At 40.1% G+C, this 26,877-nt stretch overlaps 1 protein-coding gene across 2 annotated transcripts in view; it reads right to left on the bottom strand.

The window, feature by feature from the left end:
* NRG1 (neuregulin 1) overlaps positions 1-26,877 on the bottom strand; it is a 458,712-nt gene that overhangs the window by 288,311 nt on the left and 143,524 nt on the right. The window contains exon 2 of one of the 2 annotated variants that reach the window (XM_057419354.1): positions 7,330-7,404. The exons of the other annotated variant lie outside the window; for it this stretch is intronic. Coding sequence (XP_057275337.1) covers positions 7,330-7,369 — 40 coding nt within the window. The 5' untranslated portion in view covers positions 7,370-7,404. The remainder of the gene's footprint in view (positions 1-7,329; positions 7,405-26,877) is intronic. 2 annotated transcript variants of the gene reach the window in all.

Genomic DNA, 26,877 nt, shown 5'->3' on the forward strand with positions numbered 1-26,877 from the left:
CTTGGCTACATCTATGGGATGGCACAGGAATATGGCTGCAGCTGGTGGCATGCACACAATTCCCTTTGCATTTCTGTAGGCTTAGTCAGCATGATGTCAGGAGATACCCTGTGACAGTGGTGAACACATGTAAACTGGTGTAGAGATTGCTAAACAAGAGGAAGCAAAAAACTGTGCTCTTCCAGAAAAGTACTTTCTTCCTATTATAAGTGAGGCACATTACAAATATTGTAGGAAAAGATCCTTATTGACATTCTAGTCTGACCAGCCTTCTTGTTCCTGAAGCAGTTTCATCCTTCGGGATTTTCCCTATACCAGGAACAAAAATCCCTATGCAGTTCACACTAACTGCCCTATCAGTACAATTGGGCTTTACACAAGTGAGGACCCACTTCTACAGGCAACCAACAGCTCACAATTCTTAGCTATGCATAAATAGAAGGAGCAAGAGAAAAAGAAGGAAGAGAAAGGTATTTTCCTCCCTAATCTGTAAAAAGTTGCCCAACATGTCCCATTTTTTTTCCACCAAATACAACCTGGTACTTTGTAAGCTGCTAAATTTAGTTGTTTGCTTTTTTTTCTGTTGAGCTTATATTGCCTACTGTACCCTGACTATCTGATATTTCGACAACTTCTGGATGCTTCTAGCATGTGTCTCACAATTTTTGTGAGGTCTTGTGCTCTTCCCAGTTAAGGATTTAGGTGTAATAACTAAAGATGTGATGCACCTTTCAGCTGAGTGAAACAACCTGCACCATGACTCCTCGGTCTTGCTCCTTCCCGTATAAACTCCTTCACATTGCTTTCCCTATGAATCATAGAAGGAGAGTGAGCAGCATTTTCTCCTGTTCTGTTCCCTAATGTCCACTGTTACATTTGCTGGGGAGAAAGTCTGTTGCATAATGTGCATAATAATCCTGGACATGGGTGCTTTATTTGCTACCCTGAGGACCCTTCAAGCAAAGCTATCTGTTGGTTCCCACAGCTTGCTTTGTCACAGCACATTCTGTGACGGACACTTGAACATAGCTTTTATGACAAAACTAAACAGTTCCAACCCTACATCTTTATCATTGACTTCATACTAGGCTCAGAGTAAAACCTACTGACCTGTCTCCACAGCAGTGTTATTTATGGCTATAATAAGGCTCTAAGCGCACCTAGCTCAACATATTTCTTGTGCAAGTTGCATTAAAAAACTAGGTTTCCTGACTCCGTAAATCAGAATACATTACTCATCAGCAGTTGGACACCTGAAAGGCTTAACTCAGTCAAGATGAGGATGAAGTAGTCCAAAAAAAGAAGCTAGATCAAGTGATATCCTGGATCTGACCCAAGGTCTTCTAAGGCTTATGTCTCATAGTGATCAATCCCAGGTATTTCTCAGGCAATATTCTGCCTACTGCTGGTTGCCTGTCTGTTAGATTATCTCAACCTGATAGAGACTAGCATAATACCCAAAGCACAACATGCTTTCCAGAACTTTAATCATAATTATTACATGTCTAGGTATTCTTGTAATTTATATAAATTGCTAAAGCTTCTCTGAATTTAAGTAAACTCTTTAGTTCAAAATATTCCCATGGCAGTGGATTCCACAGTCTAACTACATATTGTGAAAATGTCATCTTTCATTTCCATTCTGCCTCTGAATTCTTGTATTTCGAGGCAGAAGTGCCTATTCCTTCATGGTTTTTTTGAGTCCATTTTATATTTTCTTTCACCTCATTTGTCCTATTCACAAAAGAAACAGTTAGATGCAAGAGTAATGACTTAAAAAATACATTAGATTTCCGCACAAAGCAAGAAAAGACAAAAGTTGCTTTAACTTGATCTGAACAACAGCTGCTTTTGTAAATCTCTTCAGTTTATGCCCTTTTGCTACCCATGCCAGTTCCTGAGCATTCACACTTTGCATGGTTAACAACCTCCTAAGGACCAATTTCTCCCCTGCTGAACACCTGAATGAAATCACTGGATAATGCTCACTTACACTGGCTGAGGATCTGGTTTATAGCATCTTATCTCCATGAGCTCTTCGCAGAAATTCGGATGAAAACAAACTCTCCTGCCTTCATTGCCTTTCATACCCTGTGTTTGAATTTAACACCGTTTTAGTTTAGCTTAATTCTGAGTGAAAGTGCCCATGCCAGGTTTAATTCTATGTAATAAATGCATTTCAAAAATTAATTCAGATCCTATGGCCTGAATGTCCCAATGTAAACATGTTCCAGAATATCTATGAAATACACCTGTGAAATACAAGATATAAAACAAACAAAAAACCCCACCACAAATAACAAACCTCAAACAAACAAGCAAAACAACACAATAACTCCCCCCATCCCCCAAAGGAATTATTGGATGCATTTATCTCTTAAATCCATCACCTGGAGGCTGCCATTAAAAAAATCCCACAACCGTGAACATTTCACAGCTTTAACATCCTGAATTATTCAAAGATCAAATTCTTCTCTTTCTGAACACTGTGAGTGCTCCTCCCCTGTCCCCCCATCTAGAACAATAGACATAAATTTCTTGCAGTTGTACTGCCACTGCTGAGCCTCTCCTGACTTTCCAGTCTCCCACCAGATGCTGCCGTGTGATTTTGTCTGATCTTAGCCATCACCTCTGCTTGCTCCCCTCACCTGGAAAGGCAGATTTTTTGTTGTGTTGCCTTAGTGCTGTAAACAAGGAACCTGAGGGCCATGATTCAGTGTGCGTTATCACCTCAGGAGACCAGTGACGTTATGCCCCGTCCTGTCACATATTCACTCCAGAGCTGTTCAGGCTTATAAAACCCTGAGCGCACTAGGAGGCTGTAGCTGCAAAAGGGTGGTGTCCAGCCATACTGCTGTCTTTAAAAGCTGCTCCACATGATGGAGCATTGACCGTCTCTGTCAGTAGCTGCTGCTTTTCTGCTGTTTGCCAATCTCGGCACCAAAATTTGTGCCAGAGTGACATTTCTGTAGCAGCTCCCATTAACTGGAACAAAAATAATAATTTGAAATTGGCAACTGTGATGGAATGAAATGTTTCCACAGAAGGCACTGCACAATTATTTATTGCTAATGCTAAAATCGTGGGCAGGACTCTCCTCTGGAAGATTTTCCACCCAATTTGTATTGTGACAGACATGATTAGTATGCTGACAAATCCAAGGCATCACGACATATAAGTCAGAGCACAGAAAAGACAAGAGTTTAACTCTTGTAATAACAAAATCATCTGGCATCAGTTAGTAATATAGATTTGCTTCCTAAATTTTCCCTATGAACATTACAATCAGAACTAGTGGTCATTAGTTGACTGCAGAAACAATTTGGCATGTCTCAATGAGTCAGCTAGTTTTCTTTTTAATGAATGGCCATTTAAAAAAGTTAGTAACGTCATAGATAGAAAGAAAAAAACAGAAAACATTATAAATTCAATTATAATCATTAATCTTGCTGACACAATGATTATCCCCAAGCCTACTATAATTAATAGCAACCACCCAAGCAGCCTTAGTGGATTCTAAACAGTAATTTTAAGAAGCAAAATACAGCACCCAAGAAATCCAGAATGCAGCATGATAACTTGAAATCTCTTGCTTCTGTTTCAGATATGAACAGTGACTAGTGTGTCAAAAAATCAGACTGGTTTTCACATCTATGTTGGTTGGTATAACAGAACATCTGCTATTACCTCTTCCTACAGATCCTGCCTTAGGTAACTCTTAGGAGCTCAGTATGCACAGCAGGAATTTATAATGAGCTCTCAGTTTAGATTCACATCACTACAAAGAAAAAAGGCTAAAAAAACATTCAGAAGGAAAAACCCAGTGTCCATCAAAACCAAGTGGGAGCCCAGGGTTTGAAAACACACAATAAAGGAGCAATGGATGTGATATCACAAGTCATTACATTAAAGCAACAATACTTTCTTGCCACTGAAAGAGACCAGGACTTTATCACAATGTCACATCACAGTCACTGGCATTTAGCCCTGGGAGAATGTCTACTTCCTTTCTAAATGCCGATGCAAACTTAGCTGGATTGACAGCCTCAGGACCTGACCCGTTCAATTTAGCTACACAACAGGAACAATGTTGTCAGAGTGAGATGCCTCTAGCTCTGATCCCCAGGACACCTGTGAAAGGACAGTTTTGTCCTTCTGCCCTTGAGAAGGTTCAGTCAGTTTTAGTCTTATCGAAAGCAAGATTTCTTTGCCTGTTTGTCAATTCACCCTTTGGCCCTTGTTTCCTAAAATCCTAGACACTGTGTATGTAACAGATGTCAATTTAATTTGAGGCAAAAAATTACACCACATTTTTCTTCTTTCCACTGCAGAAGACAGCATTCACCTCATGATTTTGGAGGAGACAGCTTATTTTCAAAGAGGGAAGATGTTTCATGCAGTTTAGGTGCTACAACAAGTATCAGGCTATATGTACCTCTATACAGGACTTTGCCACTGATTTTACCATAGATAATAAAATTAGAAGACAATGCTGTTTGGAAGGACTTTATGAAGGACATGGAGTCCAGCCCCTGCTTGAAGCATAACTTCCTGGTTCAATCAGCTTTCTACAAGCCTTTTTCAGTGAAGTTTTGAGAATGCCCAAGAATGGGGATTGTATACCCTCTCTCAGGGTCCCTATTCCAGTATTGCCCCACTCTCAGAGGGAGACTTCTACATTGTTACAGGGCTTAAACCCCTTTCTTTTTTTTTTGTCATTAGTCTGTCCGACTAGATAGACAGTTGTGTTTGTATGAGGCTTTGTCATTCAAAGGAGACCATCCTTAATAATAACAATAAAGTCATAACAGCATTTTGAGATGCTGTTTAGAATCTCCAAGGACTGCCTGGCTAATTTCAACACAAAGCTGTACAGGTTAAGTTTCTGATGAGAAGAGTGGGATAGCCTACACACAAGTGAATGGAGGTGGGGAGAACAAAAGAAGTTGCATTGGCCAAGCATTGTGAATAGCCTTGTCCAATAGCTCACCTGCTTGGTACTACCTTCATGTTGCTTTTCTTTTCTGAATTTTCCCCTGAAAACCAATATAAGTGTTGCCTCAAACTGTTCTTCCTCATGAGGAAACATAACAGACACTAACTAAACCAATCACATTTCAAAGCCGGACTTGAGATCTAATCACAATCCATCTTGAAGTTTGAGTAGGTGCTCCAACAATTGGGAGAAGAAAAGAAAAAAACCCAAAGATTGCTGCTCTAGACAAGTACAGTACTGATGACCAGGTGAGCTAAAAGGAAGATATGGTATTGCATTGTATTTCACAAGGACTTTAAGTCCCCAGGAAGTGTTTTGAAGCTCATTATTTCCCAAACCATAGGGCTGTACGTATGTGAGGCTGTTGCTTTTTTTGTTGCTGTTTTTTTTTTTATTTAGGACCAGGTAAAACGTAATCCCTGTGTTACAGTTCATATCCACTCATTGACTGCTAAAGGCATCCTATGATGAGCCAAGCATCAGCCTGAATTCCTTGGTGCTAAACTTTCTATCTTTGGGAGATTTTAAAATCTTCTTAAATCATTTCCACCTGGCACAAATATAAGATCAGGTCCTTCGGCTGCATACTGCAGTTTCACAGTGAGTTTTCCTGTTGACCTCAAGGCCTGTGTCCACATGTTTACTGAGACACCCAACTGCTCACAGGATTGATACTGCTGATTTGATGCACTGCCTAAAATATAAATACTTGAAAGCAATAGTTTCCAGAAGTGAACATCAGACTGCATGAACTGTGGGACTTAAACCATTAGGAAACTACAACAGAGAACAAATACAGTGTGACTCACTCAATCATTTGAGTCAAATAAGTATGGTAAGAAGAAACAACCAATTCTTAAGAGTCATAGATCAGTGAGACATTGTTCTGTGCTATAAATTTTCAGTTGTTCACTCTGCAGCATAAAATCAGATTACAACATTATAGTTTAGGATAACATTATTACAGTTACATTTATGGTTTGTGAGCAAGATTTTTACAAATACATTTAAATATATTAATAATAATTTGTATCTCCACATGGATACCAAAGAGTGTTTTGTAGATGCATGGAAAATGTTAGAGCTATGCTGAGGACAATGCAGCTAAAAAAACCATGGTGATTCCCATCACCATGCAGTAGCTCACAACTGTTTTATACTACACGTCCATGAATGAGATGATATGGATTATATAGCTCTGGTAGTCAGTCTTGAACCAGTGTCAGACAGTCTGCTTATTCAGTCCCTGCAAAGGGGTGTCATTTGTCCTGATATCTTTGAAGTGGAGGGTGAATGGAGGATTTTTCCAGATCTCAGGCCAGACATCTTAGCTACAGAGCAGGTCACTGTGACATTTTCAGTCCTCAGTCTGCTGTTCCAGAGACCCAGAACTGTTTTCTCTGGATGTTTTTACTTCCCTCTCTTTTCCCTTCTGGTGCCTTCTCCGTTTTCTGTTAAGTCTTCTCATTCCCTCCAGCTCACTCACTTGTCCACTTCTCTTTTAACCCACTATCTCCTTCCCCAGCTACCTTCTCTATGATGCTGGGCCAAAGATTATTGGTCCCAGGAGAATCACCAAGAGGAAAACATAGGACAGGAGTGCCATTTAGGAAGACTGAGGAAGAATTGTCATTTCATATGTGCTCTGTGCAATGATTTTTTCTTTCCTTTCCTACAATCCCATAAAAAGTCTCTCCCCCTACAACACATACCAGGAGAAGGGGCCACTGAGGACTGGGACCACAAGTGTTGGGTAACATTGTGCGTGTGCATAATGAGAGAGCAAGAGAATATACCATGCACAGGCTCATCTTCTCCCTTGAAGTGCTCCAGAGAGCACCAGAGGATCTATGTGATAGCAGCTAAATTATCTCAAAACTCATAGTAAAATCTCTTCAGCTGTCTTGAAACAGGTTGGTGCTCCTACACAAATAGGACACTGTCAGCTCTTGTCTCCAGCTGGGGAAATAAGAACTCAGTGAAGAGCTTTGTCTGCGCATGGCTTCCCCATTAGTCAGACAAAGTGTCTTAAGTGTTCTTGGTGATCAGTTTTCTCTGAAGAACATCCAGCTCTGAAAGTCTATTCTGTTGGTAAAATTCCCCAGCAATTGCTCTCACATGTTGGGATTCTTATATCCTTCAGGAAAACCTACCTTTATCTAATGCTTTTAGTTAGGCATCAAAAACTTGCAGGTTGCTTCAACCAGAAGGAGCTAGGGGTGACAAACCTACCCTGTCTCCATTCTAGGAGCCCTCGCCAGAATTCTTGCACCTTCTACATGCACATAAACCAATACCATTTCAAGGAGTCCTCCAAATACAAATTGACTCACTGTTGGAACTGTTGTTGATGTCCGTCTGCGTTGGCGCCATGCTGTACTGAATTGACCCTTCGGAGGTGGCACTTCCTGACAGTAAATGGGAGAAGAGAAGGGAGGGAGGGAAGGGGAAAAGAAAGGGAACAGAAGGGAATATTTAGATAATCTCACGGAACAGATCTGCAGGCACCCTCCAATATTTTTTAATACAGCTTCTTACTGTAAATTCCTCACTCCTCCAACACACACACACTCATACACATGCAAGCACATCTCCCATCTGAAATCTGGAGAAGCCAGTTGCCTTGAGTCCTGCCAAGGATACTCATTTGCTTTGTCTGATTGTCAGACCCCTGGAAAAGTCTTGTACTAGAGCCATTAAAGAGAGTGGAAGGCATGCAAGCTGTAGAACTGGTGATGCCATTGCCATAGGTGTGTGCAGGACTTTACTGGAAGGTAAGATCCTTGCAGATCAGTCTGTGAAGTCTTAGTTAATCTTTTAGCAATTCTTTAAGGACAGAGCACATGGTAGGACCTGAATGTTAAACATGAGCATATCAGCCCTGCTGTCTTGCCCATTAATAGACATTGGATGTAGCAGAAAAAATAGCTTGGCAGCATTTCTCATTATGAGTAACTTTCCTCTCAGAAAAGTACAATCCAAATCCTCTTTGACATTAAGGTTATGTTTAACTCAGGTCAGCAAAAGCTGTGTTACTAATCTGACACACCTCTCCTTAGCAAACTGCACTTGTGAATTTGCCATGGAGGGAACAGTCCCTGATGCAGAAGGTGCAGAGGTACAGGCATCAGACTTTCTCTGAGGTTCTTTGTTCAAGACATGGTTCCCAGTAAATGATGCAGAAAAGGGGGACCCTTAGCCTGAAAGCACTTGAGTCCATGTATCTTAACATTTAAAGTCGTGCTCACTACAATTCCAATCTATTTCTCCTTTTCTTGGTCTTCCTGCCTCAATATTTCCACAGGGTCTGGATATCAGAGTATATGACCTCCCTTTACCTGCAGTATTGATGGAGGACCTTCAGGGATGTACTATACTGTGAGCAACCCAAGGAATCTGAAAGGTTCATGGAGCTTTTAATAAAAATAGTTTCTGTGCTGCTGCTACAGAGCATACAATGAGTCCATGAGCACCATGGCTACATGGCCATGTAAACAGCATGAGATTTTATCAGTGAGGAGAAAAGGAGCTCGGCATCCAAAATTTCATCCTGACTACTAAGGCAATAAGAGTAAATGAATCTAAATACCATCCTATAAATAAGCATTCCCTTTATTGAGCTTCTATTTCTTTTTAAATGACCTTCCTGACTTGTTCCCATAGAATTTGACTGGACCATACATATTACTTAACAATGAATATTGATGATAAAAAACATCATTCACATTATTTGTAGGATTTTCAGAGAGGACATGCAAAATTAATTCTTCATTTAAGAAAGCACTGGAATGCACACATGAGCATTACACCATCTAGAAATACTCATTATACTAAATGAAGAGCAGTTGATGCTAAGTTACTGCTGGCAGATGCTTATACCCATTCATACAAATGCAGAAGAATATCACTGAAGTTATTTGTGCCTTGTAAGCACAAAGGCTGAGGAGGGATTTCACTTTGACAGTCTTCCTTGCAGCAGAATCACCTAAGGCAAAATAAAAGGCCAATCCTCTGAACCCTGGAAGAGTGCGAAGTTTTAAGATACTACTCTTGAGTTACTTTGAAAACTCCAGTTTCTTTGGGTCTTTTTGTATGTTTACTGGTACTTACCTCTGCTCTCAACAACTTTTCACTAAAAATCAACAGTAGCACAAACACGTTCAGTCTTCAAAATTGCATAATAGAATCAAGAAAAAGGTAATCTGGTCAAGACCTCTTGTCCTCTTGCTGTTTCAAATGTAACAGGAGCACATACATTCTCTTGCTGAGAGAAAAGTGAGATGAGTGATGCGTTAGCCCATTGTTTTTTTAAAGGTCACGTAATATTCAGAACTACTCTTAATTCAGTGCTATTTTCATTGCATTTCCAAAACAGCCTTCTGAAATATAATAAAAAGCATCATGCTACCTACTTAGGCTTTCACTTGCTTCCTGTTTATCAAAGAAACCACTTGTAAGCCGTTCTTACTGTTTATAAAGATTTTCCCAGAAATTGTCCTCCTCTGTTCCAAGTTCTCCAACCTCTATTCATGCTGTTCATTGGTTCTGTTTGCATAATAGCTTTGTGTTCTTTAATTGCATATTGCTCTAGTATTCATCCATTTTTACTATCTCCTTTGCCTGTCTTGCCTTCGCTTCCTTACTAAAGTATTTTAACCGTTCAATATTTTTCAGTAAGTCAGTACTGCTTTTATTAAGTCTTTATTTCTTCAAATATTTCTTTACCTGTCAAAACTGAAACTTCTCAAATACAAGGCTTGTAGAAGCCTCTCTGCCTAAATGGTTGGTTAACACATTTTGTCACTCACTTTCTGTGTGTCACCTGAAGGATTTAATTTTCAAAGCAAGAAATAAGAAACTAGAAGTATTTTTTAAAGGTATAAACTCATACCCTATTTTTCAGTGCTGTTGCAGAATGTTTATTTCTAGTGAACTGTCAACACTGTTCTTTTGAGTTTGTGAATATTTTTTTCTTTCTTTGGGGAAAGCTGCAAACTATTTCACAAGCACTGAAGCAATTTTACATACTAGAACAATTTATGTGCTTACAAAACCACTTTCAATTAAAATTGCTTTAATAGTTTTGGCAATTGTCACTATTCTCTTTCATCTAATTTAATACTTGTCTTATTTACAGCTTCAGCTCCTTGGAATAAAAGAAAATCAAAGAACCACAGCTCAATATAAAAAATGAAAAGCTCAGACAAAAAAGAAAAATAGCCTTTGTGGCTATGCATAAAAGCCTGAAGACTTGATCCCTTCCTGCTCAACCCCCCAAATATTAAAGCCCTTAAACTTCTATTTTTTTATGATATATAATGATTTTCAAGGCAGGGTTAAGAAAGAAGGTAAAAAGGGACCTTACTGCTGTCTTCAGCAGCCTCATGGGAAGGGAGAGAAAAGGTGGAGACAGACTTATCCCAGAGAATCATAGAGAAAAGGTGAGAGGCAGTAGGCACAAGATGCAACAGAGGACACTTCCATGAGATCTTAGGAACAATCTTTTTCCCTCAACGAGGAAGATCCCCATTACAACACGATCTCATGGGTTCATGGGTTCTCCATTATTAGAGCTGTTAAAGAGGTAACTGGTCAAAATGTGGAACAATTTGACTTAGCAGGACTAGTGTTGAGGAGTGGGAATCAGAAGCATCCTGCAAAGGTCCTTCCAACCTGCATCATTTTATGATTTGTAATACAGGCATTTAGTGATCCTAAATTTCAGTATTTACACCACACACATTTGAGAGAATAATCACTGACAGGTGCTGCGACACCTTCAAGACAGCTACTTCTCCCCATCTCACTTTCACATTAATGCCGTGTATAATTCGAACAAAGATAGCTGGAGTGAACAGTATGTGTAAAATGCAAGACAGAACCATAGGGGAATCAAAGCAGCAAAAAAGATGCTGTGTTGGTAGATATAAATTCCAAGAAAAAGGGCATATATGCATATTGTAGCCACTAAAATCTCTTTCAGGGGATAGTCTTCTGATCAAGAAACAGATGCAAAAGTCTACCTACAGACTTCTTCAATTTTTAGAAGATGTAATCACAGCTTACACAGTGCTATATGAATATAAATCTAGCCTCTGAAAGCCAGCAGATTGCTGGGTACCCTGGAAATGCATTCTCAGAACATGCAAGCTTCCTCAGACCTCTTTGACAATGAGCAAGGATTCAGGACTTCACCTTCAGTCCCCCAGACTTGTACCATGTCCAGGAGATTACAGCCAGAAAAATAACCTGTTACAAACAGCATGGAGTTGTCTCCAGGGCAGAAAGCAAAGACCCCAAAGGAAAAAATCCAACCAGCTAATTTCTTCTGAAAACTGATTGCTTTTTTGTCCAAATATAAAATGAAAGCAAATGATTCACAACAATTTTCCCAGCATTCCCAATGGAGTGATGTTCCTGTGTCTGAGGAGAGACAGTGATACCCAACACTCAAGGACCATAGTGAAGGTGAGTTTCACTGGGGTGCTGGAGAATCAAAGCCCCTCACAGCATTACAGTCTCATCAGAAAGGAGCCTTCAACATTAACCACTCCAGACATCCCCAGCAATAAAGGCTGGTGCTGCGACCTCAGCTCTGTCTTTGAAATTGTGGCAAAAAACAGGGATGCTGTTTACAACATCCAATGTTTATTGGCTGTGTTTTGTTTTGTTTGTTGTTTTTTTTTTTTTAATATCTGATATTCTGAAAGGCCAGAATATGCATTCCAATTAGAAAGCACATTTCCAGGAAAACATTATTATTATCTCAGTAACACCTAAAGAGGCTCGAATTTATCAAAGATTTGTGGAAGTCAGGCAGATTTTAAAGTCAGGCAGTTTAATTTCCTAGAAAACTCCACACAACCTATTGCTTTCTCCACTAAGCTGCTGTCATTCTTAAAAAAATAAAAACCAAACAGATCTGTCCCTTCATATGCATTCACACTGATTTCTTGCAGACCTCCCTGTTTTCATAGAATCATAGAATGGTTTGGGTTGGAAAGGACCTTAAGATCATTTAGTTCAATCCCCTTCCATGGGCAGGGAAGCCCCACGCCTGACCATGTCACCCAAGTCTCTGTCCAATCTAGCTTTTAACACTGCCAAGGATGGAGCATTTACCACTTGTTTGGGCAACCCACTCCAGTGCTTCACGACCCTCACAGTAAAGAACTTCTTTCTTTTATCCCATCTGTGCTTCCCCTGTTTAAGTTTGAATCAGTTACCCCTTGTCCTATCACTGCAGTCCCTAATGAAGAGTCCCTCCCCAGCATCCCTATAGGCCCCCTTCAGATACTGGAAGGCTGCTATGAGGTCTCCACGCAGCCTTCTCTTCTCCAGGCTGAACAACCCCAACTTTCTCAGCCTGTCTTCACACGGGAGGTGCTCCAGGCCCCTGATCATCCTCATGGCCCTCCTCTGGACTCGCTCCAACAGTTCCGCGTCCTTCTAATGCAGAACTGCACACAATACTCCAAGTGGAGTCTCCCAGGAGCAGAGTAGAGGGTCAGGATTCACCTCCTTGGACCTGCTGGTCATGCTCCTTTGATGCAGCCCAGTGTATGGTTGGTTTCTGGGCTGCAAGTGCACACTGCTGGCTCATGTTCAGTTTCTCACTGACCAACACCCCCAAGTCCTTCTCCGCAGGGCTGTCAATTTCACTCAGAGGACAAAACACATCTTCTCTTGGCAGAGGTTACCCATTTCCGTAGCCTTGTCCTACTTCCTTTGAATTTCCTACTTCCCTTAAATTTAATATCACTCAACAACCAGTAGCATCAAGGATCCCTGGACATGAAGGCTTCACTGGGAGTTTTATCATGATATCAGGCAGTGAATTCAAAAAAGACTTACTTGGATTTTTTATTTAATGTTGTGCCTAAAAAAAATGGAATTTCAGCTTTTTAACCTGAGGCTGTTAATAACAGCCATATAGAAATAATAAGATCACAGTCTATGCAGATATCCAATAGGGAAGAAAAAATTGCCTAATGACTTAGTATTTGTCTGCAGGATGAGTTTTTAAAGGTTAGTATGCTTTTCAGGAAATATTTTAGTATTGATACAGGTTGCATAAGAACTGATTCTGCTTTACTTTGCTTCATAACTCCACAGCATATGAAAGCTTTCTGAAAGGATCTCAAATAGTTCTTCTTGGTATAGCATTTTCAAAAACTCTGAAGTCATTTAGGTGTTTCTGAAGTCATTATCAAGTCACATGAAGTCATATCAGGCTTTAAAAAAGATGGTAAATATACACAGCTTTTAACAGCACCACTTTGGATACAAAAAAATACCAAACCCCGAAATTTGTCTCAAAGTAAATTTTAAGGGGGTCTCAAAGTATTATCAGAAATCAAGATTTCTAAAATTTGCACTGTCTGTTAAAATGGCTTAACCCAAGCTTTCCTTCTGGACCAGCTAAGCTGTCTAGACTTCCTAGTCTAGGATATACCTGACAGGTATATCCTGTCAGCATATACCAAATCCATACCTCTGGCTTTATGGGGGATGAACTGTTAAGTGGTAGGACCATCATCTGGACAAGGGATTATAAACAGAGGTCAGAGTGAAGGATAATGTTTGCAACCTGATTTAGTGACAGGAACAACCCGGATGACTGTGAAAGGACTTAGCAGACAGACCTCACAGCACTGCACTGGGAACTCCTATCTAGCCCTGTGAAGCTCTACGCTCCCCTTTCTCTCTCTCTTCATCAGCAAAATCCTTCATAGCCTAATGGTAGTTCTAATTATAGAGCAGGGATTTCTTCTGATAAGGAGGTGATTTACACACTGTAGCACCCTCAGTGCAGATGCTCCTTTAATATCTGAAAACACTCAACTTGAAAGGCAGTGAAGCAGAGCAGCTCAGCACACACTTATGGCTATCAGCCAAAAACCATACAAACAGGCACAATTCTTGCATTTCCTAAAACTGGAGTACTTCATTTTGCAACCCTAATAATCTTCTTTAAAAGTAGTTTGTGTGTGTAATAAATGACTCTACATCAATACTTCTACATCATCACTAAGCTTTCTAGTACAATTTCAGGAGCAGCAAGGAGCACAGCTGTAAGACTGCTGTGAATAGCATTGATAGTATCTAGCATTATCAATACAGGAACTGAATGACAACAAAAAAATCAAGAATGACTGACTTCAGTGTTGAACAGCTTCAAGGCAGCTGCAGACAGAAACCAAGACGTTAAGCCAGAGAAATGCCAATGGCCTGGCTTTCTCTATGAAAATTCTCCAAAGCAGAGCTGGTTTTTGCATGCTTTATTTCTTTAAAGTGGCACTGGCTGGAGCCTTGTTGTGACCCTCTTGAAAACCAGAAATAAAAATGTCACAGTAGTGGGAATGAGGTCAGCTTCTTGCTTCAAATTAAGGAATCACTGAGGTAGATGGCTCCTGGCATTTGCCCACCATTGCTCAAAAACGGGAATGAATGCATGTAGTCTAGTAACCCTATATGCTGTGAATGATTTCTGGGTAGACATAAGGGAAAGAATTTTCTACAAGAGTTTTCTTCACAGCACAAATTCAAAACAGTAAGAAACTCTTTTAGATATAACACTTCTGTGAGCCATCTTTATGGGGATGTGTGCGCTCTAGCCACCTCTTCAGGCTAAAGAAAGTAAAGCAGCTGAGGAATTACATAATACAGGTCTATGAAAACATAAGCACTGCAGAGAAAATGAGCAGTGATCATTTTTTTTCATCATTTCTTCTCATCCAAGGATTAAGAGCAACAAATATAGCTGTTTCAAAACAAAAGGGTGATGTGTGTTCATGCAACTTATAGTTCCACTTTGGAAATGCTACCTACACAGCACTGTAAATATTTAAAAAAAAAAAACAAAACCAAACCAAAAACCCCCTAAAAGAAACAGGCTCCAGAAACAACTAAACAAATTCAGAGAATAAAGTCCTGGATGGGCTTCTAAGTACAAATACCCCACCTCCTGCTCAGGAGTCCCCCAGCCACCACTTTCAAAATATCTGGAAAATGCTCCATGAAGACGCTATGTCCTTGCCCTGTTCTTCTAATTTCTTGTACAGGAATGCCTGTTTGGAGATAGAACATTTGGCTTAGTGGACACTGGTCTAATCTGTCATGACTATATTCATGTGACATGCACTCCGTGAAGCTCCTTGATGTGATGGTTTTTAGGGTCAGAGCAACTACACTGTAGTAATTTCAGAGAAGAAAGAAGTGTATAAAATAGAAATTAATAGACAGTCACCTGTTCTGGCATGAGTATTCATATGGGGAGCCTGAGGCTTCAAGGTATCCACTGTCGATAATTATATCTTATCTTTGTTCATACTTGGGGAATGGAGACAAACTCCAGAAGAGATAGTGTGTAATCACCAGGGGCTGTGAAAGAGGATGACTGCATCTCCCAGCTGCCTGGAGAGTTAAAACCCTAGAAGAAGGAGGAAGCTTTCAGGAGTTAATAATAACCCAGCTTATTGGCATAGCCTTGTTTGCTTCATGGCTGTGTGATGGACAGATCCATTCTGTCATGAAAAACAGTCAGCAGGCCACAGACACTCTATGGCCCGAAAGGGCCAACCTGGGGAAAAATAATTAAATAATGGCAAAGAATATTCTTTGAATACATTTGCCATAACATTTATTACAATTCTAAGATTGATGGACACATTTTATCAAAGTAACCAGTGACTGCACTGACTTTGGAGGTGGAAGAGAGAAGGGGTTATTTGGAGTTTGGCTTCCATAAAGTGCTAAAATCACATATTTTGAAGAATCATCCAGGCTCTTCTAAAATCTACCTGTAAGCATGTTTGAAAAGAGATAACCCTGAACTCCAAGCCCACTTGAAAAAGTAGTTTAGGCATTATTTAAGTTTTGCTTTCCTACAGACTCCTATATCCTAGCCACCAACCACAGAAGCTGCCTGTGTCCTCAAGAAACCCACCATCTTTGCCCCTGTAATCCTCCTGCCTCTTCCTTCCATGCCTCCTCTTCCATTGCACTGAAGTTATTGCAGTTACTTCGTTTCATCTCTGTTCTCCTTTGCTCATACAACCAACCAACCTATGTGCATCCCCACTACAAATGAACCTTTCTCCAGTGAATATATTGGGTTGGAGCATAAAATTTATTTCTCAGCAAGTGCCCCAATCTGAAAACAGAGAAAAGTTTTTAAGAAAATGAGTAGTGATTGAGTTACATCTGGATGGTCCAAGCAAGACAACACTGTGAGTCAGGCTGTCACAAGGCACAGTGTTATGTTTACAGAAAATAATGCCCTTCGCCTCTGTTTATGCAAACACCTTTCTTACAGTGGAGGTTACTTCAATATTTAATGAGAAGCATTGCTTTCAAACCATTTTTTAAGCTTTAACTACAAAATTGAAATCCAGCATATTCTCAGGATCTTCCTACACTACACATCGTTATGGCAAATAAATTCCATTTTCCTCTATCAAGGAAGCTACAGTAATATATCGGATAGAAATAAAGAATTTGAAGTTGTAAGGCAACCTGGAGAGTACAACTGGATGATTTTGCAGCGTTAACATTTTTACATTACTCTTTTTCCATATGTCCATGTCAGAAAATCACACTACATGTGGCTGCCAAACTCCACAGGACCAAGTATATTCTTCTTCACATACTTTCTTTCTTAGACTTTTCTCACTTCTATGTGCCCCACATCATTTACCTACTGTGTTTACTTGAACATACAATTAGCAAAGTATTCATCATTCAGTACAGATTAAAAAAAAACCAAACAACCTAATTACAGCCTTTAAATTATTTAAATATCAAATAAACCAGAACAACATATTCTAGCTTAATTGCTTCTTACATGGTTAAATTAGGTTTCATTAGAAAACCGAGAAAAAAAACTTTCTTCTATATACAGTATATTGAAAAACAACACCAACTTGCATATTTTTAAAAACTTTATCTGGGGGGGGGGGGGGAATTTTTCTCATTTTAATTGCAAAGAGTGATAAGGAGTTCAACTTTGTGGCTGAAAACCCTCTCAGAGCAGCTGTGCAGCTTGGAGAGGTTAGCTGAACTTTTGAAGCATCAAAGATAGAATTCTGTACTGCAAAGTATGTTTCTATCCACAGTACAGACAACCCAAAATAGAACCCAAAGTAGGACAAAACTGTCTAAGAATACAAGATAACTCCAGAGTTGTGCCTTTTTCTCCATTGCTATCATTAGTTACATGCTGCTGAGTAATTTGGTGAAACTTTTTGCCTGGCTGTAATTTGGACAAGGCAAAAAAAAAATAAAAATAAAAAGGATGTAGGGAAGAGGCAAAAAAAAAAAAAAAGGACATAGGGAATAGACTGTAGCAGCAGCCTCTCAACCTCACACAGTTTGGCAGAGGCATTTTCAGCTCAGTTTTATACAGCTGCTTAACTGAAGAGTCAAGATAAGTAGCTACCCTGATGGGAAAAAAGGAATACTATAACAACTGGAAATGGACAAACCATTTTTTACATCAACGGACTATCACAGATGAGCTCCACTTATAATGGAACAACAGAAAACTAAAAACTAAAAACAGCTGCTTTCAAACTGGGACATAATTGAAGTTCATATACTAAATACCACAGCCAACCTGGCTTGTGCAGCTCCATAAGATATTCCCACCACAGAAGCGGAGAAACGTGGTGTTGTTTTTCAATATACTGTATATAGAAGAAAGTTTTTTTTCTCGGTTTTCTCATGAAACCTAATTTAACCATGTAAGAAGCAATAAAGCTAGAATATGTTGTTCTGGTTTATTTGATATTTAAATAATTTAAAGGCTGTAATTAGGTTGTTTGGTTTTTTTTTTATCTGTACTGAATGATGAATACTTTGCTAATTGTATGTTCAAGTAAACACAGTAGGTAAATGATGTGGGGCACATAGAAGTGAGAAAAGTCTAAGAAAGAAAGTATGTGAAGAAGAATATACTTGGTCCTGTGGAGTTTGGCAGCCACATGTAGTGTGATTTTCTGACATGGACATATGTCTCTGAGAGATAAGAAGACATCAGTGTACCATGTATCTCAGCGGAGATGCTTTTCTCAGAAAGTTTTACATCATGAGGATGTTTTTTAATACCTTTAGATTACTCAGGGTGTTTAACATTGCTAAATATGCAAGGATGAAGCATGGATTAGAGCTGACAGTCAGACTTAATATTTTCAATCAGAATTAGTATTACAAAAATAGCCCAGAAATCCATAAAAGAAAGATTACAGTTTTTGAAATAACCTTAGATATTCGCTATGATGTAGCATCACTCATTTTCTTTTCACCTATACCAAAGTTTAAGTAATTTGAGCATGTTAAGATTATCCATATTTCTCTGTGATACTTAATAGCTCCTATCACAGGAAGCATTCACAGTTCACAAATGTTAACTAATTAAGTTCTAGAACTCTCTGAGAGACAAGAAGACATCAGTGTACCAGATATCTCAAAGACCAAAAGCTTTAAGCCAAGTGATGCATGGAATGAGAAGAACATATCCCAGGAGCTCATCTTCTTGGTCTTTTACACTGACACTCAATGTGCTGCCTCTTTCAGGTCTACCAAGGCATGGATGGAAAACGTCTGCTTCCTGGGAGAGCACCAAGCTCTCCCTGAAGCCTCTCTTCATCAGAGACAAGCTCATTCCCCAGGCAACAGCAGAAATTTTTTAGCTTATGGAAGGTGTAGGTTAAGAAGTGAATTGAGGAGAACGAACATCCCTGTGCAGGAGCAAGTCAGGGGCTTAATATCACCAAGCATCTGCAAAGACAGAATGGAAGCCAAGTGGGCAGATGCAGAAGGGCTTCTTAGCAGTGACAGTAATTAGCTATGATTAGTGGAGGTGGGATGTATAGCAAATTCACTGTAACTTGGAGTTAAAGCAAAACCTTGTTCCACATGCATCATAGATTGCTGGTCTAAATAACGACAGAGCAATAATTTCTGTAGTGCTGGATCTGCTGAATGAAACAAGGAAGGTGTGCTGCTGCAGGGATTGAATAAGATAATCACAAGTCTCCATTTCTGCTGGTAGGATGGGTGGGTGAATTTAAGACACTTGTTTCCGAAGGGTAGGTAGGCATGTGAATTAAACTGTAAGCATGCTTATTCTATCTGCTTACTGGTTGCTAGGCATGAAGAAGCACTGTACTTCAAAAGCTGAACTACCAAGCTGATTGGATTGAATGTCTCAGAGCTTCAGTGATGCTGTCTTCGACTGGCTTGAAATAACTTCTCCTGATCCCAATGCTCAAATCCTTCCATGCATGGAAAGCAAGGCACAGCTACAGCTTCTCTGATCGCTTTTTTGTCTTAGGCTAGCACACAGCTCACTTCACTGTCTAAGTTATGAAGCCTTCCAAAGGACAATGGCAGATTCAGACTGAACAGTCTCCTTTTTCTCTGCAACAGTCCCTTTCCCCATAAATCTATATATCTCATCTCTGGGTGAAGGAAAAAAACGAAGGACTCTTCCTACATGTCTTGTGCTCAACTGTCAAGTAGTACACAGGCAAACATTCATCAACAATTAACCTTTTGCAAGTATTTGAGGTCAAAGCTGTGCTCCCAGTGGTGTGCACTGTTTTGAGGGTATGAACAATCCCCCTGGTACCGAGACATGTGAAATAAGAAGAAGGAGTGAAGAAAGAAGACCGCTTCTCTCCTTCTCTCTTGCATAGGCAGACAGTTTATTTCCCAAAAAGATCTAAGTGTGTTCCTAGAGTTTAGTAGGATGATCTATAAAAGGATACAATCATCTTTGGTGGGGAAGACAAAACAGAGCTGGTGACCAGCCAAATGGATGTATACTGAAGTATCTGACTGCATGATTTACACCACACAGGGGTTTCCTAGCTGGATAGGACACCACTGCTTAGACTCATCCATAAACACTCCTTATAACAGCTTCCTCCCACAGTCTACCAGTGCCTTTTTGATTTGCTGCTCCTACCTCCCTGCAGTCATCTTGGGTAAAGCAACCTCCAGGCAATACTTGAAGTTGAACTGTTCTTCCACACAAGTCCATAACCTGTGTAGTGTTACACAAATCCTTATTTCAAGTCCTCCAAATATATCAACTGATATGTGAAAAGGTATCTGTAGAGCAAGGAAGATTTATTTGTATGGGAAGCAAGAGCCTTTTGGGTCTTAGCCAGCCAACTGACTGACACGACACTCTGCAAGAAGTGTACACTGAGGTATTTTGCTTACTGAAAATAGCTGTCCTACAGTGGAGAGATTGGTTGGTTTCACGGGTTCTGTAGCAGTGCAACAACCTCCTTTCATTTTGCATGAACTATTTGAATAGATAAAGCTGTAACGGATTTTCATCTTAAAACTCGAAGTTTGCACAGAAACTATATCAATAGAAAGCAAGTTAGGAAGCTCCCAGAAACCATCCTGCCAGGAACAGCAACTTTTCTTAGAAGGTGTAATATATTTCTTCTACCTTTCACTGTACTAGACCTTCAATCTGACCAGCTAGATAAAATAAGCAAGCTTACAACTTAGACCTTAACTGAACAAAATACTCAAGCATGTAATGACTTAAGACAACAAAGTCATCAACATAGTCACATGTGCCAGTTAACATTCTGTGGCTTTCAGATCTCACAGTCAAAGATGAGGGACATTGCACACTGGAGGGCTAAAATGCAGAGACTTTCAGATGCAATGGGAGTTGCATTTACAGAACAGAGGCAAAATTTGGCTCTCTTACCATCAGTGCATGTGCAGCAGTTTTACCACAAAGCTGTTCTGCACTGTAGTCATTGCAGTCAATGAAGAACGGCATATGGCTTGTTAGACATCAGGGTAAACAACCTCCATTCATCCACAAAGCACTAAAGCAACTCTTTCCAAAACATGTGCCTGGGTAATAATAAACAGTTTGGCTGCAATAAAAATCTATCACCTGCATTTCTCAAGAAGCTGTTCAAGTACAAAACAGATACCGCTTAGCTGCAGTGATAAATAAAGGGTTTCATTTTCTTGCTTTAGAAATATTTGGCTCCAACTGTAGGTTACAGGGTGCAGAAGAAGCTATGCTAATTCACATCAGCTTTCCAGTTAGCTTAATCTATATGAGAAAGCACTTCTAGCTGGATGACAGATGTAAACCCTTTGTAATGCCAGTGTTACGGGAATTACTGCATTTTGCATAAGGCCAAGCAGCCATCAAACATCCAATCTGAGAGAAAAATCTCACCTATTGGTATACACAGTCCACTTAGAACCTGCAAGTCCCAAGTCTGTAGTTTCTCCAGTGGAAAAAATAATGCTTTATTGAAATGCAGATATTACAGACTTCATTCTGTATGAATTTCAGCACCATGATATGTCATGTGCCAAATGTGCACTCTCTGAAGTTAGTTTTCATAATATCTCCTTGAATTCTACAAATTTGATAATGCCTGGGGTATATTGTCTCCTTTACTCAGCTACCCATTTTCATCAAACTTGGAGAAACTTGAAAAATTGGAAATCACAACCCTGCTGGCAAATTCATTAGCAGGCGTAAATGTTATCTGGGAGACAAAGGAAAGGCAGGAAGTTTTAATGACTGAGGTACCCACCTACACATAACCTTCTAATCTTCATATCTTTAGGAGACCAGAGTACAAAAATTATTGTAATATTTATAATTACTAAAAAGGGATATTAAAAATTTACATAACCTTTTCCCAATTTAATGTAATTTCTGTGAGTCTGCAGACAATCTCAGCTGAACTCTTTTACCTCCTGAATAACACTGGCTATTAAATGATGGAACATTCAACAGAAAATCAAGAAGACCCAGACAGCAAACATTATGCTCAATCTAGCAACTCATGTATTTTGGTAGAGTTTTTAGTGCATTTCATTTTCTCTCCCTCTGCTAGTGTTCTTTTTTCACTGCATATGAGCCAAAGGCCAGTAATTGTAGTTTGGGTGGTGTGGAATTAACTCATTTCACTGCGATAACACATTGCCAGCTGCTGGGTACAGGGCCTGTGAGCATGCAGGTATTTTCTAACACCCATCTCAACCAAATGATACTGAAGCTGTAAAGCTAGGGGAAAAACAACCCAGGAGGATCTGCAGCAAAAAGTCTCCATCTTTGATATTCTCCTCTTTAGAGGACATCTGGCAGCTTCTTCCAGCCAGGGTATCTAGTGGGCCCTGGGCAGGCTTCCTGGGCTTTGCTGTGGGAGAAATAAGGGCAGGGCATAGTTAGAGGCAGAAATCCTTGGAGAACTGTAAAACAATACTGGTGCACTCTGTTGGCTGATCCAACCTTACGTGAAGTGAAAAAGTGACTTTGTGTTGATCGCAATGAGCTGCAGGTGAGACCTACTCGGACATACTCATGAGAGCTTAACTTTGGCCCACCCTTGCTCGTCATGAAGTCCCCAGCTGCTTTAGCATGGGCATGAGTGATAACAGACCAATACTGAAATTCATAAGAATTACCTTGGGCTTCAATGGCAGCAGGGAGAGAGCGACTTAGAATACATTTAAAATCTCCCCTATTAATCCTTCTTCTTGGATCTGATTTCTGTTAATTAGTCTTTGAGGGACTGAAATTACATGCAACGGATCTGCAGGAGACAAATAAGCAAAAAAAGTTTCTGGAACTAACTTCTGATTAAACCTCTTGAATAATCCAGCTGTTGAGACAGGGTGGAAAAAGGGTGAGGGATAAACAAGGAAGTGGAAAGAATTAGAAAGATGTAATTTCAATTTTTTTCACTGTACAGCTTAAAATGATAAAACCCAGAGACCTCAAGCATGAGGTAATTTTCCCCAGCATCTTGCTTTCTAAATATATCTGATAGCTCCCTTCTTTCTCTACCTAATTAAAAGGACTGATGTCAGACCCTGCAGCTATGTCAATACTGCCCTACCTCCATTTTGCTCCTCTCTTCTTCCTGACAGCAGATGCCGTGTGCCTGTGAAAAGCACAGTCACAGGGCTGTGCCAAGACCTTCCCCTTGGGTGTGCCAGGGAGAGGCGCAAGAAAGGAACTCCACAGCAGTGCAGTGAGACAGAGGAGAAAAGCAAAAGGGAAGCCCTGACCAAAAGTAAAGAAAAACTTGTTCTTTCCATACATTCACGTCTTCTGGTTTTCTACACTACGAAGCATGCAGTTTTGTCGGACACCCTCAAAGACTACATAGTATACAAGAACAGAGCATATACCAATATCAATATTAGGTTGATCCTGTCTGGGGACTGTGAAATAGCTTGGGGGTCTTCAGAGACTCAGGGCATGTCTGTCCGCACCATAAAACACTGCTGAAGAACTAGCTCACAATAAGGTGTAATAGCTAGGCATCTCATATGGTTCTCTGAGAGGTGTTAGCATGACACCATAGTGAAAAATTAGAGTGACCCTTAAAAAAAAAAACTAATGAAACACTTTAATCTGGAACATGATGTCTCTACATTTCATGCAGAACCTTTGGAATCTGTCAGGGATGTCTTTTCACTTGTCCAATGAACACAAACTGTCTGTGTTTGCACTCCTTTCTAAAAGAAGAGGACACTCTGGTGGGTATATGCCTGGAAAATGCAAAGAGAAACCTCAGGAGGCTATTTCTCCTCTTGAAGATATTGCAGAGAGGATATGATAGGAAAGATTGGTAGAAATAATGAATATTTTATCAGAAATGTGCTAAGAGAATTCCCTCCTCATTTTGCAAATTATCATTCATGTGTGCCTTTTTATCCTCTGGTAACTACAGATCAAAAATACCATTATTTTGCATGGTCTTTGGCTAGCAAGGAATCTGCGTGCTTTTTAAATAAATAAAATTTTAAAAAGGAAACAGTTTTTGTAGCGGCCCAAGCACTGAGGCAAGTTTCCAAAAAACAGTTCTTCCATGCAGCATGTGAATCATCCTTTCCAAGAATCATTGTCATTAAGATCAGAAAATGAGAGTGAACACACTCATGAATAGTTTCTGTCTATCATTCTAAAAATGCTGCTTCTGGGCTCCCTTACAAAGCATGGAGGAAGAATGCTTCATCCACAATGCAGACTGGGACTTGCCTATGACTCTCCAGGTGCTCCCCTATCATCAGTTCCTGGAATAGCTTACGAGGGCAGAGGTGAGCTCTCCTTTTCAGTTGTGAAGGAATCAATACTGGCATCATTACCACAGTAAGAAGACTCTCCTATAGTAAGAGACAGAAATCTTACAGCAAGCAACCTTCAGCTACAAATGGCCTTAATTAATTGTGTACTTTTTAACACTGTCTGTACTGGTTGCTATGCATGCTTGATGGCCTCCAGTCTGACAAAAACAGGGCTCAGAAAGCTTTCCGATTCATTAGACCTGAAGGTAAAAATAAAAAGCCAATACATGACAAAATTATTCTAATCACTTCTTTCAACACTATTACCCAATGCTTAATTACTTTGACTTTGTGACCTGCTAACTCCATTTGAATTAGGGTCTGACTGCAAGGACAAAAAAACCTTGGAAAAGCACCTAGTGAACACTAGGCTTCCAACATTCTTTTACAATATGGAGGCCACCTTATTAGGTGGGAAGGAGAATTTTTTAAGGAAGAGTCTCTGACAAGTGGATTTTCCATCTGCTCAGAGAAAAGCATAGAAGGAATGAAAGAAAATTTAACAAAGGACATGAGAGTGAATCAACCAATGACCCAGTTTCATCACTGAGCAAGTGCCAAGAAATAAAGTACATCCCTAGCATGGAAAGATTTTTCCTTGAGGTGCCATCTCTCAATGTCCTAGTCCCTGACTGATGAAAAGTTACGTGCTATGCTACTGTGTCACCAAAAATACCCACTGCCAGTCAACTGATTGAATTCGTTGGTTGTGCAGAATGTTTCCTTCCAATTAAAATGATGTGAAATCAATGAAAAATTTTATAACTCTATCAGGACTATTTTAAAATTTACACACATTGCTATTATTGACAATACTTAATTTGATACTTAATAGATCTAAATAATTTAAGTCATGATTCTCTCCTCTTGCAGCTGATTCTGAATACGTCCTATTGTGGGAGGAGAAGAAATTCTCCAGAGGATGCACAATACCTAGTGCCTCATTCTTTATCCATCTGGAGACCAGTAATGAGCATTGTCCCTCAGGGATCAGTGTTGGGACCAATCTAGTTTAGCATCTTTGTCGCTGACATGGACAGTGGGATTGAGTGCGCCCTCAGCAACTTTGCCGATGACACCAAGCTGTGTGGTTCAGTTGATACGCTGGAGGGAAGGAATGGCATCCAGAGGGACCTTGACATGCTTGTGAGGTGGGCTGCTGCCAACCTCATGAAGTTTAACCATGAGAAGTGCAAGGTCCTACACCTGGGTCGGAGCAATCCCAGGCACAGCTACAGGTTGGGCAGAGAAGAGATTCAGAGCAGCCCTGCAGAGAAGGACTTGGGGGTGTTGGTCAATGAGAAAATGACCATGAGCCAGCTTCAGTGTGCGCTTGCAGCCCAGAAAGCCAAAACCGTATCCTGGGCTGCATCAAAAGGAGCGTGACCAGCAGGTTGAAGGAGGAGATCCTGCCCCTCTACTCTGCTCCTGGGAGACCCCACTTGGAGTATTGTGTGCAGTTGTGGTGTCCTCAACATAAAAAGGACATGGAACTGTTGGAACAAGTCCAGAGAAGGGCCATGAGGATGATCAGGGGACTGGAGCACCTCCTGTATGAAGACAGGCTGAGGAAGTTGGGGCTGTTCAGCCTGGAGAAGAGAAGGCTGCGTGGAGACCTCATAGCAGCCTTCAGTATGTGAAGGGAGCCTATAAGGATGCTGGGGAAGGACTCTTCATTAGGGACTGTAGTGATAGGACAAGGGGTAACGGGTTAAAACTTAAACAGGGGAAGTTCAGATTAGTTATACGGAAGAAGTTCTTTACTGTGAAGGTGGTGAGGCACTGGAATGGGTTGCCCAAAGAAGTGCTAAATGCTCTTTCTCTGGCGGCGTTCAAGGCCAGGTTGGAAGAGCCGTGAGTGACATGGTTTAGTGGGAGGTGTCCCTGCCCATGGGAGGGGGGTTGGAACTAAATGATCTTAAGGTCCTTTCCAACCCTAACTATTCTATGATTCTAAAGATCTGTATGAACTCTCCCAGCTTTTGTCAAGAAAGGTCTAGTTTATTTTTGCCACACATGACGACGGAATGATAACTCTAAAATTGTCAATTGACAGGTTGAAGTACCAGAGTAGCCATGAGAATTGTTTCCTCTTTTCTCTTTAAATGAAATTGTTTTGTTCCACATATTATCAAGGTGTGAGCATTAATGGATAAAATCTTGTTGTCTCCTAATTGATCACCTAGAGTGATTTTAACTGGAATATATGCTGGTAACTACTGTACAAAAACATAAAGACCAAAATGATCCATATAGGTCTTATTTACCTCATTCAGTGATATGGACTGAAAAACATCTTGTAGATACTGTGACAGAACTTGTTTAGGTACAATGCAGGGTGCCTCCCTGACCTAAAACCTCCCTTTGTCAATGAGAATTTTATTGAAAAGAAATATGTTGAATTTCCAAGAACATCACTGATTTTGGATACAAAGCAGCTCCAGCCCCTCTTTAAACATTTTGTTATCTCACTAAATGCAGGTATTGTTCTGACAAAAAATTAATACAGTCCCACTGAGGGCAAAGGGACAATTACTAACAAAAGAAGGAAGAAGTCTAATGTTGTTTTAGTTGCCTGCTCCAATAGGTGCATGTCTTTCTCTTACACATTCCCTAATTTGGGCTAAACAAGTCAAACAGTATTTCACTTATCTGCTATGAAGCATTTCACCAGCATTTGAGGAATGCTGCTGCTTTTCAGAAGTTTATTCTCTGCTGCTTAATTTCAGTGTGCATTCAGA

The sequence above is a fragment of the Pezoporus wallicus genome, unplaced genomic scaffold (genome assembly GCF_028554395.1).
Source record: "Pezoporus wallicus isolate ANWC-B61680 ecotype Strahan unplaced genomic scaffold, APGP_CSIRO_Pwel_v1 contig_7344, whole genome shotgun sequence".
In the NCBI taxonomy this organism is placed as follows: Eukaryota; Metazoa; Chordata; class Aves; order Psittaciformes; family Psittacidae; genus Pezoporus; species Pezoporus wallicus.